General features: G+C 31.6%; 2 protein-coding genes and 1 long non-coding RNA gene across 3 annotated transcripts; 2 read left to right on the forward strand and 1 right to left on the reverse strand.

Annotated features, from left to right (window-relative positions):
- Positions 1-119: 119 nt before the first annotated feature.
- Positions 120-7926, reverse strand: LOC103852379. The gene is made up of 3 exons (XR_629910.3): positions 5829-7926; positions 2316-5572; positions 120-1736 (listed from the first exon to the last, which is right to left on the reverse strand). It is a non-coding gene; the product is annotated as an uncharacterized LOC103852379 (long non-coding RNA).
- Positions 7927-7949: 23 nt separating this feature from the next.
- Positions 7950-11360, forward strand: LOC103852380 (F-box protein DOR). The gene is made up of 2 exons (XM_009129284.3): positions 7950-10796; positions 10926-11360. The coding sequence occupies exons 1-2, from the start codon at positions 10007-10009 to the stop codon at positions 11213-11215; spliced, it is 1080 nt and encodes a 359-aa protein (XP_009127532.1). The 5' UTR covers positions 7950-10006; the 3' UTR covers positions 11216-11360.
- A 1639-nt stretch (positions 11361-12999) lies between these two features.
- LOC103852495 (putative F-box protein At2g19630) lies at positions 13000-17383 on the forward strand. The gene has a single exon (XM_033283677.1). The coding sequence runs from the start codon at positions 13703-13705 to the stop codon at positions 14897-14899; it is 1197 nt and encodes a 398-aa protein (XP_033139568.1). The 5' UTR covers positions 13000-13702; the 3' UTR covers positions 14900-17383.
- The last annotated feature ends 457 nt before the right edge of the window (positions 17384-17840 follow it).

Raw genomic sequence — 17840 nt, forward strand, 5'->3', positions numbered from 1 at the left:
TTAGGATATTCAAAATATTTTTTTAGTTTGTTTTAATTGTTATTTTGAATACTTTTTAGTTAATTTAGATAGTTTAACTAATTTTTAATTAGATTTGTAAGCAATTTATATATTTTGAAAAAAAGATTGTCAATTTTTACGGTTTAAAAAATATATTTTTGGACGATTTTAAACATTGGTTACATCCGATCCGAACCAAACCCGAAAGGAACCGAACCGAAACCGATCCGATAATTAGTAAAACCCGAATGGTACTTCTGAGTATAACACCGAAAATCCGAAAATCCGAATTATCCGGACCGAAACCGAACGGTCCACCGAACGCACAAGCCTAATTGGAACCAAATGGAATTTGTGTGTAAATTGATCAAATACCAAACTGAACCTAAATGTTTAACCAAACCAAATCAAATTCTATCAAGAATTTTTAATCATTTTAGGAATAAGAGACAGTCGTATGGATTTAGAATGAGACAATTTATGTTATAGATTTACTAGTTGTTACTTGAGTTAGTGGTGTTTCGGTCCTTTATTTTCGTTAAGTTCATTCGTTGTAAGCACTATGAAAAACATTGAAAGACACTAAACAAAGTTGATCATTCCTATGCAATTTTTGTATCTATGAACTAACATGTACATTTGATATCAACGTAAAAGCAAAAAAAATTCTCACTTTGATGGCCACACTACGGTAACTTGGATTGAACTGATCGAAAATCATTTCTCAGCTAACGGATTATGGAGTCTGGTTACACTGACACAATGAGGGAGTCAAAGTGGCTGCTACGCTGCTGAAATATTTGGAGGATATCGAGATAAATGATCATCATATGAAGCACCTGTATCTTCCAAACAACTTATCGGCTGGGTTAAGTGTGAGAATATTTTGGATTATAATATCCAAAATCACTTGAGATGCAATAAAGAGAAAGTTTGGAGGAAATGAGAGGGTGAATCAGTCTCTTCTTCAAACTCTAAAAAGAGACTTCTCCCAATGAGTGTGGATGAGAATATTGACGATTATTTTGGAAGACTAATGACCACTCCAACAAAACGAGGAGCAACGGGGGAAGACATGGCAGACTTAAAGACTGTTGAGAAGATCCTTTGAACACTAACTAAAAAATCACATATGTAATGGTGTCCATTAAAGAAACGAAAAATCCAAGATGCATGACTATCAATGAGTTTCAAAGTTCTTTGTGTGTCCATGAGAAAAAAAGTCCAGTTGTGAAGAAGATGATCAAGCTCCCAATGTCAAAGGCAGGGATAGATGATCTTGCTGACGACGAGTTATGAATAGAGGACGCTCTTTAAAAAAGGCGGTGACTGAGTGTTATAAATATCACAATTTGTGGCATTTTCAGTATGAATGCCCAAATGCAAACAACCAAGCACACTTTGCAGAGATAGAAGAGAAAGACGAAGTTATGGTAATACCACAAGTAGAACTTCAAATAACAATGAGAGGTGATGCATGGTTTGTAGACTCTGCATGATGTGTGGAAACCAAGGTATGTTCTCAAGTTTGGAAACTACTTTCACTTGTCAAGCTTGAGCATAATCGCAAACTGATGGTTTAATGGGAAAGGTGTGTTAAATTATGTTGAAGGGAAAAAGCTATGTTGTGAACGATGTGTATATTTATAAACAACATGTTGAGTGTCAAGCAACTTAAAAAAGATTAGATGTGCTATTCATCAGAGGAGAACGAAAGACATGTAGCATAATTCATTCTACAGAGAAGAAAATATATAACAGTATGCTGTGAGTGCAAATTGAATGTTTTATCATGCTTGGCAAACATGTGGTAAAATAAAGCATAGTTGTGGCATCAACAGTATGGTAATACAAACGTGTGGTAGTATAAAGGTTGACACAAAGCAAATTTGTGGCATCATCTCTCAGCTACAAGGGTTTCTTTACCTTACACTACAAAGAAATGGTTGTTGGCTTACCTGAAATTAGGCAAGTAAAAATCACATGTGAATCATGTCTAAAAAGGAAACAACACTGAGAACAGTCTAACCAGACAATTTGATATATTTTGATTTCAAGTAAACACAACGTTGAAGTCATACTTGATTTTTTTTCTCGACCAAGAGTTAATATCTACGTCAAGTTTGAAGAGTTTATAATCAAAATTAACAATGATCTCTGTCAGAAACAAAAAAAAAAAAATCTCCATAAGTCCATTTTTGCAGACTAAATCCACATAAATTAACCTAAAGTAGGTTGGGAAAAACAAAATAAATTATGACACGAATAAGCTTAGATTGGGGAGGGTTGATTCAGTTGAGAATTGAGATAACTACCTCTCTTTCTCCCACACAACTTGTGAATTGTATGGAAAACATATCATGTGGCCAAACTTTAGCTGGATGATATCATTGAAAGTTCATTTACATATCTGTCTAGCAGTTTCCTATTTCTTCTTAATTCATATATATATATACATATGTTGTCTTCTTTCCCAATTGTAGAAGTTGTTTTGGGTTTTGTTAACTAGCATCTAAGGTATATTATTTTGTCATCACACGGTGTCTGTTTTTGTCGCTGAGAAATGCTTGTTGTCCTCATACTATTGGATGATTGTGCAGTGTAATTTTATTCTCTATTTCTTGTCCTCTTATAGTGTCTGGCCTCAATCTCCTACCTTCTTCAACTCCAAGAACTTCTATATATCATATATGGATACTCTGCATCTTCATATAATACTATTTAATACGTTTCTTTCAAAATATAAAGAGATGGTAATTAACTACTGTTGAAAATTGAAATTAGAGATGAGCAGTTTAAAAAATATAGATTTGAATCGTTTATGTCATAATTGAATAACAACTATTCGGACTAATTCGTGAATCTCAGATAAAATACATGTACAAAAACCATACTGTTATTTTTGGTTATCCAGATTATGAAGTCTACCTAAAGTAAATACAAAAGGTTAAAATACTAGGTTAAAATACAAAATAAACAGAAATGAAACTACATACTAACTTTTTCTCGTAAAAACAGAACTCTAAATATTTTATAAGAGAAATAAGAATCAATTTGTTATCCATACGCACCTAAAAGTATCAATACATTCAAAATATTCAGATTCAGGTTGTATTGATTAATATATATTTTTTAAGTCCAAATATAAATTTCTAATATATTCTATTTTTAACCGATTAGAACGGCTTATAGATATACCGAATATTTTGGTACATTCTTAATGAAATCCCCCACTCACGGGCATATATGTAAAATGGAACTATAATATTGTAACTGTATTGATGTTCAACTCTATTCATATCTAGTACTTTACAACTGAAAAATTAAACTAAGGAGAAGAGGATTTGGTATTTAAATTTTTGGTTTACAGCAATGTAGAGGCATGGGCATTAATTAGCATGCATGTCTCTTCACCTAACTCAAGAAACATCTATAATGTCTCAACATCTTTTTAGGTTATGAAGAGTCAATTAAACAGCGACACCACTTATGTCAAAGTGTTTAAGAATACATCAACATTTTTACAAATGAAAATAAACTTCTTAATTGTGAGATTCAGTTCTCTTCAATCTAAAACACAAAGGCACAAACCATACGTAAAATCATATAATACTATTATAGATTTCTATGAACTTTTTTTTTAAAATCCTATCTGTTATCCGGTAGGTTCCGATATAAAACGCATTTAGTGGTAAAGAATGGATTAGCCAAAAGTGCACTATGCTACATGACTTCGAGTTTGAATACCTTTCAACTAACTCGAAACCCAATTTGGACAAGTAGAATCAAACTTAGGACCAACGTGGATTTCCATGAACTTAATCTTCTATGTGTTGGTGTTACTATCACATGCATTAATTTATAATGTATACTTTATGAACAGTTGCGTTTTGTATATCAACTAATTAGTTGATTTTGAATATTCATTTTGGAATTAAGTTTGTTAGATTGGAAAACACCAGATGTACTGACAATATATATATATATATAAAAGATGTACTGACAATATAAAACAAAAATCTCGATAAACTTTTTCTAGACTGTGATATTTTGCCATATAAAAATACTGGGTAGAATTGTAACAAGAACTTGGAAACTGTTGGTTGAACAACAAATCAAAATACGTCTGTTTCAAAGCCTTGAGAACTTACTTACCAATGATTCTTTAGTCGATGGTAATCCCGCTGAAATGAAACTAATATTACATGTTATAGTTTCGGGTTTAGAGATTATTAAAAGTTCTCCAGTTAGCTTCTGCACAAGCAACATCAGTTATGGATCAGATTGAGCATGTTTTAACTCTGAACTTTTTGGTATTCAAAAAGAAAAATAAATCAAATAATAAAAGGACATAATAATGTGAATTGATGTTAAGGTTATGAAACTTTTTTCCTGTTTAAATGTCTTTTCCCATTGGTAAAGGCTTTTTTCTGAAGTGGTTCCAAACCATTTTTGTGATGGCTTCTAATCGGTTATTAAAAAACATATTATGTATATTTTTAATCATTGCTACAGTGACTAATTGTTAAAATATTTTGCAGTTCAAGGGGCGGGGGGGGGGGGGGGGGGGGGGGGATATAGATAATCAGGTTCTAAATAATCTACCGTTTAATTGTCCCTATCTCACATGGACAAAACATAATCTCGCATGTCTTGGCTGGTTATGTTCCGTGTAGGAGCTTTCGAGTAGAAAATTCAAAACCATATCATACAATTTCACAAAATGTAAAATTGTGATAGATGAGGATCGTAAAAGTCATAATGGACGACAAGGAACAAGGTAGGCAAAAACATCACATACAGTATTTTTTTGTTTGAAATTTTGAATATTACATTTTCATAAGGTCAATGATTTCCCCACAAAATCTGGTTCGAAATTTCATTTACACATAAAACTGAGAAAGTCAACTTGGCTGATAAAAAAATTGTTATTCTTTATTTTAGTATTTTCTATAAGGTTAAGAATATAAAGATATTCAAATACCATGGTAACGTTATAAAATATTCCAAAATGGAATTTCTTAATCTTAAGAAGAATAGAAACCACAAAAATATTTTTCTTAAGCCAAAGATTAGTGAGGACAATTATTAATGATTAGTGCTGTGAGGACACTTATTAATGACCATTAATGTTGAACTCACCTAATAATTATCCATTAGCCAAGATGAGATCCATCACATTACATCATCCATATATAACCTTTTACCCATACATACACGTACCTACAATATTTTAGATATGTATAAACAGATGCGTACACGCAAATTCATATGTATGTATGAATATGTTTTGGATGGCAAAAATATGAAATCAGAAAGCATAAGTTCTTGAGGTGGGAGAGTCGGCAACTTGAAGAGTTTGCTGGATAATTTTTTGTGCCTTTCTGCTTCTTAACTCAAATCTCATACTGTCACTCTTCTCTATCTTCTCATAGGATGATGATGATGAAGTTGAGGAAGAGGAAGATGATGATGATGATGATAATGATGATCTCTTCCTCATCCTTAGACTTGTCTTTATCTTCACCTTCAAGTCTTCCACAATCTTACCCAATCTCATCCTTACCACCATCTGATATATTTGGAAAAAAATAGATTTTTTAAATTGCAGAAATTAATCCTAGATTTTTTTTTCCAATAATTAATCATAGATTTATGTGCTTGGTTTTGATTCAATAACTTAATACAAGATTTAAGGGAAAGAGAGGCAAGAGACTATTTTTTTCCTTTAAGAGTATGTGATATACGAATATGTGTACATCTACATACATGCAATGATTTAATGGAAAAAGAGACAAGAGAGAAAAGATAGTAGAGAAATATTGAACCTTGTTGAAGTGTGACTTGGAGATATTAGAGAAGATGAAAATGGAGAATACAGGGGAGCATACCTATATATATGTGTGTACTTGTGGTGGGAGGCTGATGTCAAAGCTTGTGAATATGTGAGTCTCGTGACCCTTTTTTCAGTCTTTAACTAATACTCTTTTTTTAATAAACAGGAAATTATGTATGGTTAGTATTTGGGTACGATGGTTTGATTTGTCCAAGATTCAGATTTTGAGGCATCACCAAATCATAGTTCTTTGGGAGTTATGCTTTATTTTAATTTATTTGGTACATTATGTATCTTCCTTTTTTTGTCACCACATGTATTTTTTTATCCTCACTTCTAGAGGTGAATGCGAAAGAGAGAAAGATCAAATAAAATAGAATAAGTTTTTTTTTTTTTTTTTGTAAAGATTTTTTGTCACCAGGATGATTTTAGAAATTTGTTTTCTTTCTTGATAGCTCAGAATCTTAACCTTAAATTCAGTACTGCAAATACACAACAATCCACAATAGCTAAGATCGGGAAAGAATCCACGTAAACCAGGTACACATTTCAATTCTCAAGTTCGAATGAAGCTAGAAGACACTAAAATTATCTTGGTTTTGAATGTGATTGAAATAAAGGCAAGAAAGCAAATCAACGATGTAAATCTATGAATAAAAAGGGTTGGGGAACTTATCAAAGAATCAATTAAATACCATTCTAGAACTCAAAACCCAGTTCTATAATCTTTACACCCTCGTGGCCCCAATCACTATGTCTATCAATAGTTAAACATGGATTAAAGAACAAATTTTGATAAGTTCACAAAGGTCCCTAACATCAACTCTGTTAAGTTACTTTGCTCATCTAAGTATTTTCAGACATTTCATTGAACACCATTTGGGTGCGAGAAAAAATCTAAGCTCATAAATTAAGTAGTTAGTCAAGTTCAAACAATAAGAAAAAGGGTAACCCTAAGAAAAACTATAGATGAAGGACTGGAACGATTGGAATAAGGTCTTATTTGTCAAACGTATCTGGCTTATCTTTACATTAACAAGCTCTCTATGGGTCTCCTGTATGCGTCGAAATCTCATTAGAACCGATAATTTTTGGGAAGTGCTGGTTAATAGGGATGGGAGTTGAATATGTCAGAACTATTCAAGTTTAGATCAGTGACTAGGCAATTTTTAATTTGTGAAGTTAGATCGGATATCAGTGCGAGCTTTTGGCATGACAACTGGACTTTGTTGGGACCCTTTATTGAAATCACCTGAGATAGAGAGAGGTCCTCGCCTTACAAGTCTGCCACTAAAATCCACGTATCAGAAGCTATCTCAAACAATAGTTGGTGGTTACCATTATCACTCTCATACATTAGTAATAGTGTCTGCCTTCAGCCACACACATATAAATATAATCCTACGAGGCTGAGGATTACTGTTTCTGGAAAATAGGAGACATAGAACCATCGTCAGATACCTTGTCTATTTAGGGATATTTACACAACAATCTTTTGGAACGGTATCTTGGGGTTTAACGGTTCCAACAAATTTCTTTTTGTGTAGTGATGCCTCTGAAACTTGTGATCACCTGCTCTTCAACTGCTCTTATTTAGCAAAGGTATGGTCTTTATTTACAGATCATGCTCATCTTTTGCCTCCACCCCAGTGTATGGAATTCATCAGACGATGGACTAAAGACCAGACTTTAGACTCCATCAAACTCCTCTTCAAGCCCATCCTTCAAGTCTCAATCTATATGTCATATGGAAAGAGTGCAACTCGTGTTCACAATGCCACTAGTAGACCCTCTTCTGCTCTGATCTCAGACATCAAAATCAACTTAACAGCCAAACTTGACACCTTATCTTGAGCTTAAAGAAACGTACCATCAACCATCACCTACCGAGGCTACACGCCTTTTGGGTGGGTGGGAACCCAAGAAACCATGCGATCTATTTTCAGAGCCGACTATTGCGAGCACTTCAAATGGATCCAAGCAAATATATTTAGGAAGTGAGTAAGAGTTTTTAATTTCCGGTCTTCTTATAGGCATAGATCGTTCTCAACACGTTCTTCAGCATTTGACACATATGTTTCGAAAATTTATCTTTTATTTTCTTTATTAGGCTTGTGCTTTAAATTTCAGTTATCCAATGCTTATAAAACTTGTTCGAGGTTGATTGTTTGTAGTTTCTAAAATGGTTTTCGGTTTTTGATTTTCTAAAAGTTACTTTTTTGCCTATCAAGATTTTTGAAAAATAGATTTCCTAAATTTTAGAAAAACTAGATTTTGAAATAATTACTTACTTCTTAGCAAAAACTAAAAACTACATTTTCTTGGTTCCTTGAGCAATGTAAGTGATTTGTTTTCTTTTTTTTTTTTCTTTTTGCTGAATTAATAATATATCTATATCTATGCATTAATATAGTATAAACAACAAAAATACATTAGTGATAACTATTCCAAAAATAGTAAGAAAAAATAAACAAAATTGTTTTTGTCTATCATGTAAATTTAAATTCTAAAATTACAAAATAAAAATCATCCAAACAATCATCACCTAAGTAAAAAGCATTTGTACATATCAATAACATTTTAAAAAATTTCAACAAAATAAAATTAATTATTTAAATTTAATTTATGTAAAGTTTACATGTTTTTTAATAATCTATAGGTGTTATTTGCCAAAATTTATAGTAAATTTTTGCTAATCATAAAAAAATCTTTAATGTAGTAAGACTACTTTATTAATTAAATGATATTTTATTTAGATTAAAATATTTGAATTACATAAAAAAAATTTGTAACAAAATTACATAATTTTTTTATTTTACCATTTAAAAAAAAATATACTTTTATTTTTTATAAAATATAATTATAAATTATCTAGAATTAAATCTACTTTAAAATCTAGTTATTGAATATTTATTTTGTAATATTTAAATTTCATAAAATTATTAATATAGGATTTTCTTAATTATCCCTATATATTACATGAAATGTGTTAAAATTATATTAAACATATAAATAAATAAAAAATATGTAGAAATCAATTTTTTTCATGATAATAATTATATATTAAAATTCAAAAAAAAAAAATTACCATTTAGGTTTTTATAAATCTAAATTCTACAATGATGTTCGTGAAATTGTTTTTGCATTTATATAGATTTATGATAGTTTTATTTGTAAATATTGTTTCTGTTTTGAAATAATTTTATCAAATAAGTTTATGTGTATTTTGATGCTAATATTTTATATTTTATTATTTTAGAGTAAAATGTTAATAATATTTTTATATAAAATCAAAAACCAAAAACCAAAATCTAAAGCAACCTTTCATGATTTTCAAAAAACTAAAAGCTACTGCAAAATCAAAAACCAAAAATTAAAAACTAAAATCCAAAATCTAAAAACCAAAATCCAAAAACTAAAAACTAAAATCCAAAAACCATTAAAACAATCATCACCAAGCTTTTGTTTAAATCAAGAGCTTTTGATGGGTTTAAAGTTCTTTTACTCCTCAAGCTAATTCGATAAAATAATTTGTGTTTGACAAAAAAATTATATTTGTCCATTTTTCCATGTTTTAAATTTGATATATTTTTAGCATGTTTTAAGAATTTTCTGTAACTCTTTTTTATTTATTTTTCTTATCAATATAATTATTTTGCAACTTCAGTAATTCGACTTTCAGAATTTATTTAGAGAAATTTTTCTAGATAGTTCTTTTTAGTTTATTTTCGCAAAAATGGACTTCCAAAAAGAAAACTAACCAAATAAATTTTATTGAATGGTAAAAATGTATTTATACCTTTAGAGTTAATTAATCTAAGACTTAGGGTTTAGAGTTAAACGGTTAAATTTTGGAGATTTTTTCAAATTTTTAAAAATTAAAATTAAAATTTTCAAAAAAAAAAACTACTTTGGTCATTTTATTTTTTGAAAACTATTTTTGTGACAAAATTTTTTAAAAAAATTATTAGAGAGAATTGCATGTTTAATTATGTTTTATAAACTGACCGACCACCTATAAAAAAAAATGGAATAAAAAAAAGAAATCTGCCTACTGCCGGGTCGGATAAAAAATCCAATATCCATCGAAATGTACAAATACCAAATAGTAACATTTTTTAGTCTAGCAAAAATCGCGGGAGGCTAGGGTTTAAAATCATCGTATCCGCCATGAAAACACGGCGGCAGCACGCCGCTGAGAACGCTCTAACAATATCTCGACGCAGTACACAATCTCCGCTCTCCATCGGAAACTCAGAGACGATCCCAACTGATCTCATCATCGAAGTCCTCTTGAGATTGCCGCCTAAGTCTATACCGAAATGTCGATGCGCATCCAAGCTCTGGGACTCCATACTCCGCCGCGCAGATTTCACGGAGCTCTTCATCACCAGGTCTCGTGCCCGTCCGCAACTCTTACTCTCCTGCGTAGAAAACGAGGAGCTGTTCTTATTCTCGATACCTCAAGAGGTCCAAAATCAAGATGTTGTAACCGCCAATTATCATACGAGGTTCCCTTGTGGACGTTCCTCTAAAATAATCGGTCCGGTTCGCGGTTTAGTCTGTCTTACACATCTTCGTAAGTACAAGAAAACGGCGCCGGTTATATGTAACCCTAGCACTGGTCAATCATTACCTCTACCCAACGTGAAGACCAGGAGTACTCTCGTGAACACTTTTCTTGGATTTGATCCAGTTGGTAAACAATTCAAGATATTGTCCATGACCACACGGGATTATATCAATTGTGAAGAGCATCAAGTTCTGACTTTAGGGACTGAGAAAAAGATGTCTTGGAGAAAGATCGAATGTTCTATATCCCATTATTTTAGGCATATTAATCATGGGATATGCATCAATGGTGTTGTATATTATGTAGCTGGTCTCAATGAACCTCCAATGGCTAACGGTATAGTTTGCTTTGATGTTAGGTCTGAGAAGTTCAAAGTTATTAATAGAGGTGAGGAGATGGCATTATGGAGTCAATCAACTCTTGTAAACTATAAGGGCACACTAGGTGCTCTTTTGACAGAAGGGTTTACCGAAGTTACCGGAGAAACTAAATGTTTTCAGTTGTGGGTTTTGGTAGATGCTGAGAAACATGAATGGTCGAAGCATATATCCATATGTCTGCCCCTGCTGTGGAATAACATAGTTGCAAATGCCACTTTATTCTTTGTTGGAGTCACTGGCACAGATGAAATCGTGTTGTCACCGAAGTATGTATCCGAGCCTTACTGTTTCTATGTTTACTACTACAACATCGAGAGCAATGCAATCAGAAGAGTTGAAATCCAAGGAATGGATGCCTTTAGGCATTGTCAAATTCGCCTTTCTCTAAACCATGTAGAGGACGTGAAGCTTTTGCAATATATTTAGGACTTTATAACAGGTCATGGGGCCTTACTTCTCCTTATGCTATTTGATGTATTTTCTCTGTGTTTTGTTTTTTTTGTTGTGATGGATGGTCGAGACTGTATCAATCTCTGTGTTTACAATTTAGCCTTTTGAAGTCTTCTCTTCATGATTAAGCCACTTTGTGGGTTATGTTTATGAGTTCTATATTTAATCATCCACTGGTAAAAGACCACATTGACACTACATTTGGGCTAATCTAGATAAGTGTTTACACCAATCTGTTTGACCTCAGATAAATGAATTGTGCCTCTTTTATCTTTGCCATCCCTCTTAGTCTTTTTGTCCCAAGTATTTGTTGTTTTTGTTTCTCTGCTACATTAAATAAGAGAAGTTTAGTGTGTTCCATGAAAATTTATCAAGTAACATAAGTGAAGTTACGTTCGTTTATGCTTCTTTTTCTAGCATCTTATGAGTTATAAGAAGCAACTCGTTGTGGTATATTCTTCGAGGGGTGATAGAAACACTTGTTACACTAATCCAGAACAGAGATGTCTAACATGAGATATTCCAACGCTAAATCAAAGAGAGAGGAGAGTCGTAGATCCAAGAGATAGCATAACCTTTAATTATCAAGAAGAAAGCAGATTGAAAATGGTGTTGAGCTCATTGAGTTTATTGGAGCTATGCTAAAATGGTGGCTCAGTGCTTGGAAAAATAACCAGACGGAAGGGTAGGCAGTGTGTGGGGGTAGAGGTTGAGAAAATTATTTTTTACTTTTTAACACAAATTGAGAAATTTCTTTAATTAATTGCTAAAGACGAAAATATAGTTTTTTTTAACTCGAAAATTCATTTCATTCACTAAAATGATACAAGGTGAAGTGTATAAATTTTTGGATACAATAGCCTAAAAGAGAGAACCATGATACTAACCAAAACAACTAATAAATTTTAAAACAGTAGGCAAGTAATATATAGATAGACAATGGAACTAGAGCTGGGACTGGTGATCCAATAATTACTCCTACCTTTCTATAGCACACGATAACACTGAAGCTGAACTAAGGAGCAAATGTCTTGAGCGATCCCAACCCTGAAGGAAACATCACCAAGCCAAACTAGAACAACAACAACAACAGACACAATCGCAAGCTCAAATCTATATCAACTCAAGCAACTATTATCCATCCGAAACTTGCATGACCAAAATCCCTCACTAAAGCTAAGGTACAAGAACCAAAGAACTTGAAACGTTACTTGAGAAAACGCCAAAGAAGACCACCAGTTCTTACACGCGCACTCGCAAGACAGCCAAGTGATCTGACTGTCCATCTCTTCGCAAGAGAAGAACTGAAGAACAAGTAAACTGCTTCGTCTAGAAACCATACCCATATCCTGAGAGTACCAATGAAAGATCTAGTAGATATCTCCACAACGAACACACATCACAAAAGCGAGAACCCAAATAACGAGCTTAGGTTGAGACGAAGAGACTATAATAGCAAGAACCAAACATAAACAGAACTTCAAGCTGATACCAACTCATCACAAAATAGCTTCACCCACACTTAATGACACCAAGAGAAGAGAACAAATCACACCGTCAACCAAGTAGATCCGGGTCTCTGGCTTCAACAGAGGGACGGAGACGGTCAGATCTAAAACCATGCACCTCGCTTGTATTTGAGATGCTTCAAATCTACCGTTTAAACCACCAAGTATATAAACCCAAGCAAAAATCGCATACACAAACAAAGACATAATAGACGAAAAATGTAATTACTAGAATGGGGATTTGAGTATCCGTTTGGATTTGGTTCAAATCTATTCAGATTTTGAATTTTTAGGATTAAAATTTTTAATTCTATTTATATAATTTTTTTTTGCGTCAACTATGAGATCAAGTGACAGGCGGATCTCAGTCATTCTCAAGAGACTCTCAATTTTCGGATGAGTCTGATAAATCAACGATTAAATGTTAGGTTCAAAGTTATGCTTATGTTTCAAACTTTCAATAGTATTGAAATGACAAAATTGTTACTTTCAATCTGTATCTTTAAAAGCTAATAGTTCTTCTGACTACAAAAATAATTATTTTAACACAATAACCTCTAAAACTAATTTGTTTTTGATACATCAAAAATAATTGGTATTATTTATTTATAATTATAATTATTTTAATTAATAAAATAATATAAAATAAAATTAATAAAAATAAACTATAAGGGTTATAAAATTAAAATAAATTAATTAAAATTTAACAATCAAAATTATGGTCCCGGTGATTTATTTTGACATATTACGAAGGTTTGTCGGTGAAGTTATCAAAATATTATCTTTTGACGATTTTCAACATAATAAACTAAAAATTTGATAACTTACTAATTACTCATTGATTAATATCCAAAAGTATTTTCTTTTTAAAAACATGAAATATGTGCATGTACATCATTCATTACTTTTCAATTTACAAGTGAGAATCTAGGGTTTGGGAGAACTATTTGCTGCGATGAAAACACGGCAGCAGCACGCCGCTGAGGACGCTCTAACAATACCCCGACGCAAAACACAGTCTCCGGTCTCAGTTGGAATCTCAGAGACGATCCCTTTTGATCTCATCATCGAAATACTCTTGAGGTTGCCTTTGAAGTCGATAGCTAGATGTCGCTCTATATCCAAGTCTTGGGCTTCCATACTCCGCCGTGAAGATTTCACGGAGCTGTTCATCACCAGGTCTCGAGCTCGTCCGCAAATCTTGATCTCTTGCGTAGAAAACAATGAGTCGTTGTTATTCTCGATACCTCAAGTCCAAAAGCCAGGTGTTATAGCCGCCAATTATATTATGAGGTTGCCCTGTACACATTACTCTAAAAATATTGGTTCTCTCCGCGGTTTAGTCTGTTTTACACATATTGGGAAGAATCATAAAACAGAGCCGGTGATATGTAACCCTAGCACAAGACAATTCTTAACTTTACCCCACGTGAAGACCAAGAGTGTTATCGTTGCTAGCTTTCTTGGGTTTGATCCAATTGATAAACAATTCAAGATATTGTCCATAACGACTCATAGAAATTGTGAAGAGTGTCAAGTTATGACTTTAGGGACTAAGAAAAAGATGTCTTGGAGAATGATGGAATGTTGCATATCCCATTCTTATGTTCAAAATGATGGTATATGCGTCAATGGTGTTATATATTACGTAGCTGGTGTCAGTGGACCTCCAAGGGCTATTAGCATAATTTGCTTTGATGTTAGGTCTGAGAAGTTCAAAGTTATTAATAAAGCTAAGGAGATGTTACTATGGAGTCTATCAACTCTTGTTAACTACAAGGGTACATTAGGTGCCCTTTTGTCTGAAGGGTATGCCGAAGTTACCGGAGAAACAAAATGTTTTGAGTTGTGGGTTTTAGTAGATGCTGATAAACATGAATGGTCGAAGCATATATCCATTTCGCTGCCCCCGCTGTGGAAGAATATAGTTACTGAGGACAGTTTATACTTTGTTGGAGTGACTGGTACAGATGAAATCGTGTTGTCGCCGCGCTATTTATCCGAGCCTTACAGTTTCTATGTTTACTACTACAACATTGAGAGCAATACAATCAGAAGAGTTGAAATCCAAGGAATGGATTCGTTTAGGCATTGTAAAATTCGCCTCTCTCTAAACCATGTAGAGGACGTGAAGCTTTTGCAATATATTTAGGACTTTATAACTCTAAGACTTTATACTACAAGGTCATGGGACTTTACTTCTCCTTATGCTATTTAATTATCATTATCTCTTTTTTTTTTTGTGTGATGGTGGAGACTGAATCAATCTCTGTGTTTACAGTTTAGCCTTTTGAAATCTTTTCTTCAGGAGTAAGCTGTGTTTATGAGCTCTATATTATTCATTCACTGGTAAAAGACCACATTGACACTACATTGGGCTGAACTAGATAAGTGAAGTGTCCACACCAATCTGTTTCACCTCAGATAAATGAATTGTGCCTTTTATCTCTGGCATTCCTGTTAATCTTTTTGTCCCAAGTATGTGTTGTGTTTGTTTCTCTGCTACATTAAATAAGAGAAACGAAGTTACAGTTGTTTAGTGTTTTGCATGAAAATTTATCAAGTAATATAAGTGAAGTTGCGTTCGTTTATGTTTCCAATTCTAACATCATATGAGTTCTAAGAAGCCACCTCGTTGTGGCAGTTTCTTCGAGGGGTGATAGGAACCCTTGTTATTGTCAACCCGTCAAGTACTAATCCGAAATAGAGATGTCTAACATGAGGTATTTCAACGCTAAATCAGAGAGGAGAGTCGTAGATCCAAGAGAAAGTTATAACGTTTAATTATCAAGAAGAAAACAGATTGAAAATGGTGTTGGAGCTAATTCAGTTTATTGGAGCTATGTTAAAATGTTAGCTCAGTGCTTGGAAAAAGAAACCAGACGGAAGGGTAGGTAGTGTGTAGTACGCATTTTACATGGATCCAGAATCTGAATTGGAATCAGACCCGAAAATACCTGACTCGGAATCAATCTGAAAATTTACAAATATGTAATTGATCCAATTTTTTCTATCTAAAATAATCGGAACCGAATAGAACCGATCAAAAAGATCCAAACTCGAAAAATCTGATCCAAATAGATCCAACCGGAAATGAACCAATATGATCCGACTTAAAAAAGAAGATCCAAAACTACGACTCCATATGTTCTATTTTTTATATTTTAATTTATGATTTAATTTTAATTTTTTTTATTTGTAATATTCATTATTATTTTTGTAATATTTTCTTTTTTTATATTATTTATTTTATATATTTATAGAGTATAAGTATAACTATCATTTATTTCTTTAGTGAAACATACTTTGCTTAGTTCTTTTTTGGCTATTTTTTTAATTGTAAAAACATTTTTGTAATATTTTCAAGTTCTATGAAACTGTATATGTCTTTTTTTTCTTTTTTTCTGTCAACATGAAACTGTATATGTCAAATTTAGAATTTAAAAATATTTAGTTTTAACTATTAATAGTTTATTTTTGTTGTTTTATGAAAAAATTTAAATATTTATGATAGACTTTAACTAAATTTGATGGAGTTTGGGTACTTCGAGTCTTTTTACAATTATATACATCCCAACCGACTCAGACTCGTTTTAAACTTAAGATTTTGGATATAAAATTCAAAATAATAATTTTTTAAAAAAAATGAAAAAGAAAATTTTGAGAAAATAAAAATAAGAAAAATCAAATACATATTATTTATTTTATATATTTATAGAGTATAAGTATAACTATCATTTATTTCTTTAGTGAAACATATATACTTTGCTTAGTTCTTTTTTGGCTATTTTTTTAATTGTAAAAACATTGTTGGGGTTTTTAGAAGATTTTCCTTATTAAAAGTGCTACAACTGCTGACATTGTTTTGTCGCCGGAGATTGTTTGTTGTCATTTTTTCCGTTGCTCGTTTAATGACAGGATAGGTGCTGAGACTCTGTTCTATTTTCAGTTCTTTTGGTTGATTTTACCCCTATTTCGATTCTTTAGTCAGCAAAAACATGTTTCAAATATTAATGGGCTTTGGTTGAAGAATGGTATACGATGTATAACATAAAATAAAACAATTTCATTTTCTTTAATTCAAACTTCAACGATTTAATTTTGTCAAAAAAAAACTTCAACGATTTTGATTGAGTTTTAATATAATCAATCTCCAAAGATTATAAAAAAAAAACAAAGGAGAATTTCATGTTTACCACTTCCGTGGTACCATTATTCATTTTTACCACCAATAAAAAAATATTTTCAAAAAAACATTGTTCATTAAATGGTAAAAGACTATTATGCAATTGTTATATATATATAATAAATAATTATTTAAATAAAAAAATGATTTTTTATGTTTTCGAATAATACTTTTACAAATTCAAACTTTTTTATAATTCTTTTTTTTTTCAATTTTTTTTCTTTCAAAATTTCTTTTTGAAAAATTAACAATTATGATTGAAACTATTTTTTTAATTTTTTTTAAATTATTTATTTAGATATTTATTAGAATCTTAAATTTCATATTCCAAAAACTTTAACCCACCCCTCAATTCTAAATCCTAATTAAGTTTAGATAAGTTAACACCCTGGATATAAATGAATTTTACCCTTCAATAAAAGTGATGGTAAAAATTGTTATTGTATACATGAAAAAATGGTAGTATGCATTGTATTTGTGGCAATTTCTCAAAAAACAATAGGGTTATGTTGAACAACGTAGAAGGTATATAATTATGTTGTACTAATCGATCTATATGAGAAGTAAATTTGATCACTTGTCATATTTTCTATAATTTTAGGTTTAGTCCTAATTTATGCTTAATTATTAATTTTAATAAATAATTTTAGTGATTTAACTGATAATTTATCATTATCAGGAGAAAAATTAGAAAATTATCATAGTTATATTTATTTTATATTTACTTTAGTATTATATATATGTTTTTATCATATTTGGTTTATTAATATTAAAGTATTATTTTAGCTGGCAATTTATAATTATCTTGAATTTTTAATCATATATATGTATATATATATATATATATAAATGTATGTCACATAAGATAGAATGAATCTTCATATTTTGTAAGATAATCATTCAGAAA

Source organism: Brassica rapa, chromosome A02 (genome assembly GCF_000309985.2).
Source record: "Brassica rapa cultivar Chiifu-401-42 chromosome A02, CAAS_Brap_v3.01, whole genome shotgun sequence".
Classification (NCBI taxonomy): Eukaryota; Viridiplantae; Streptophyta; class Magnoliopsida; order Brassicales; family Brassicaceae; genus Brassica; species Brassica rapa.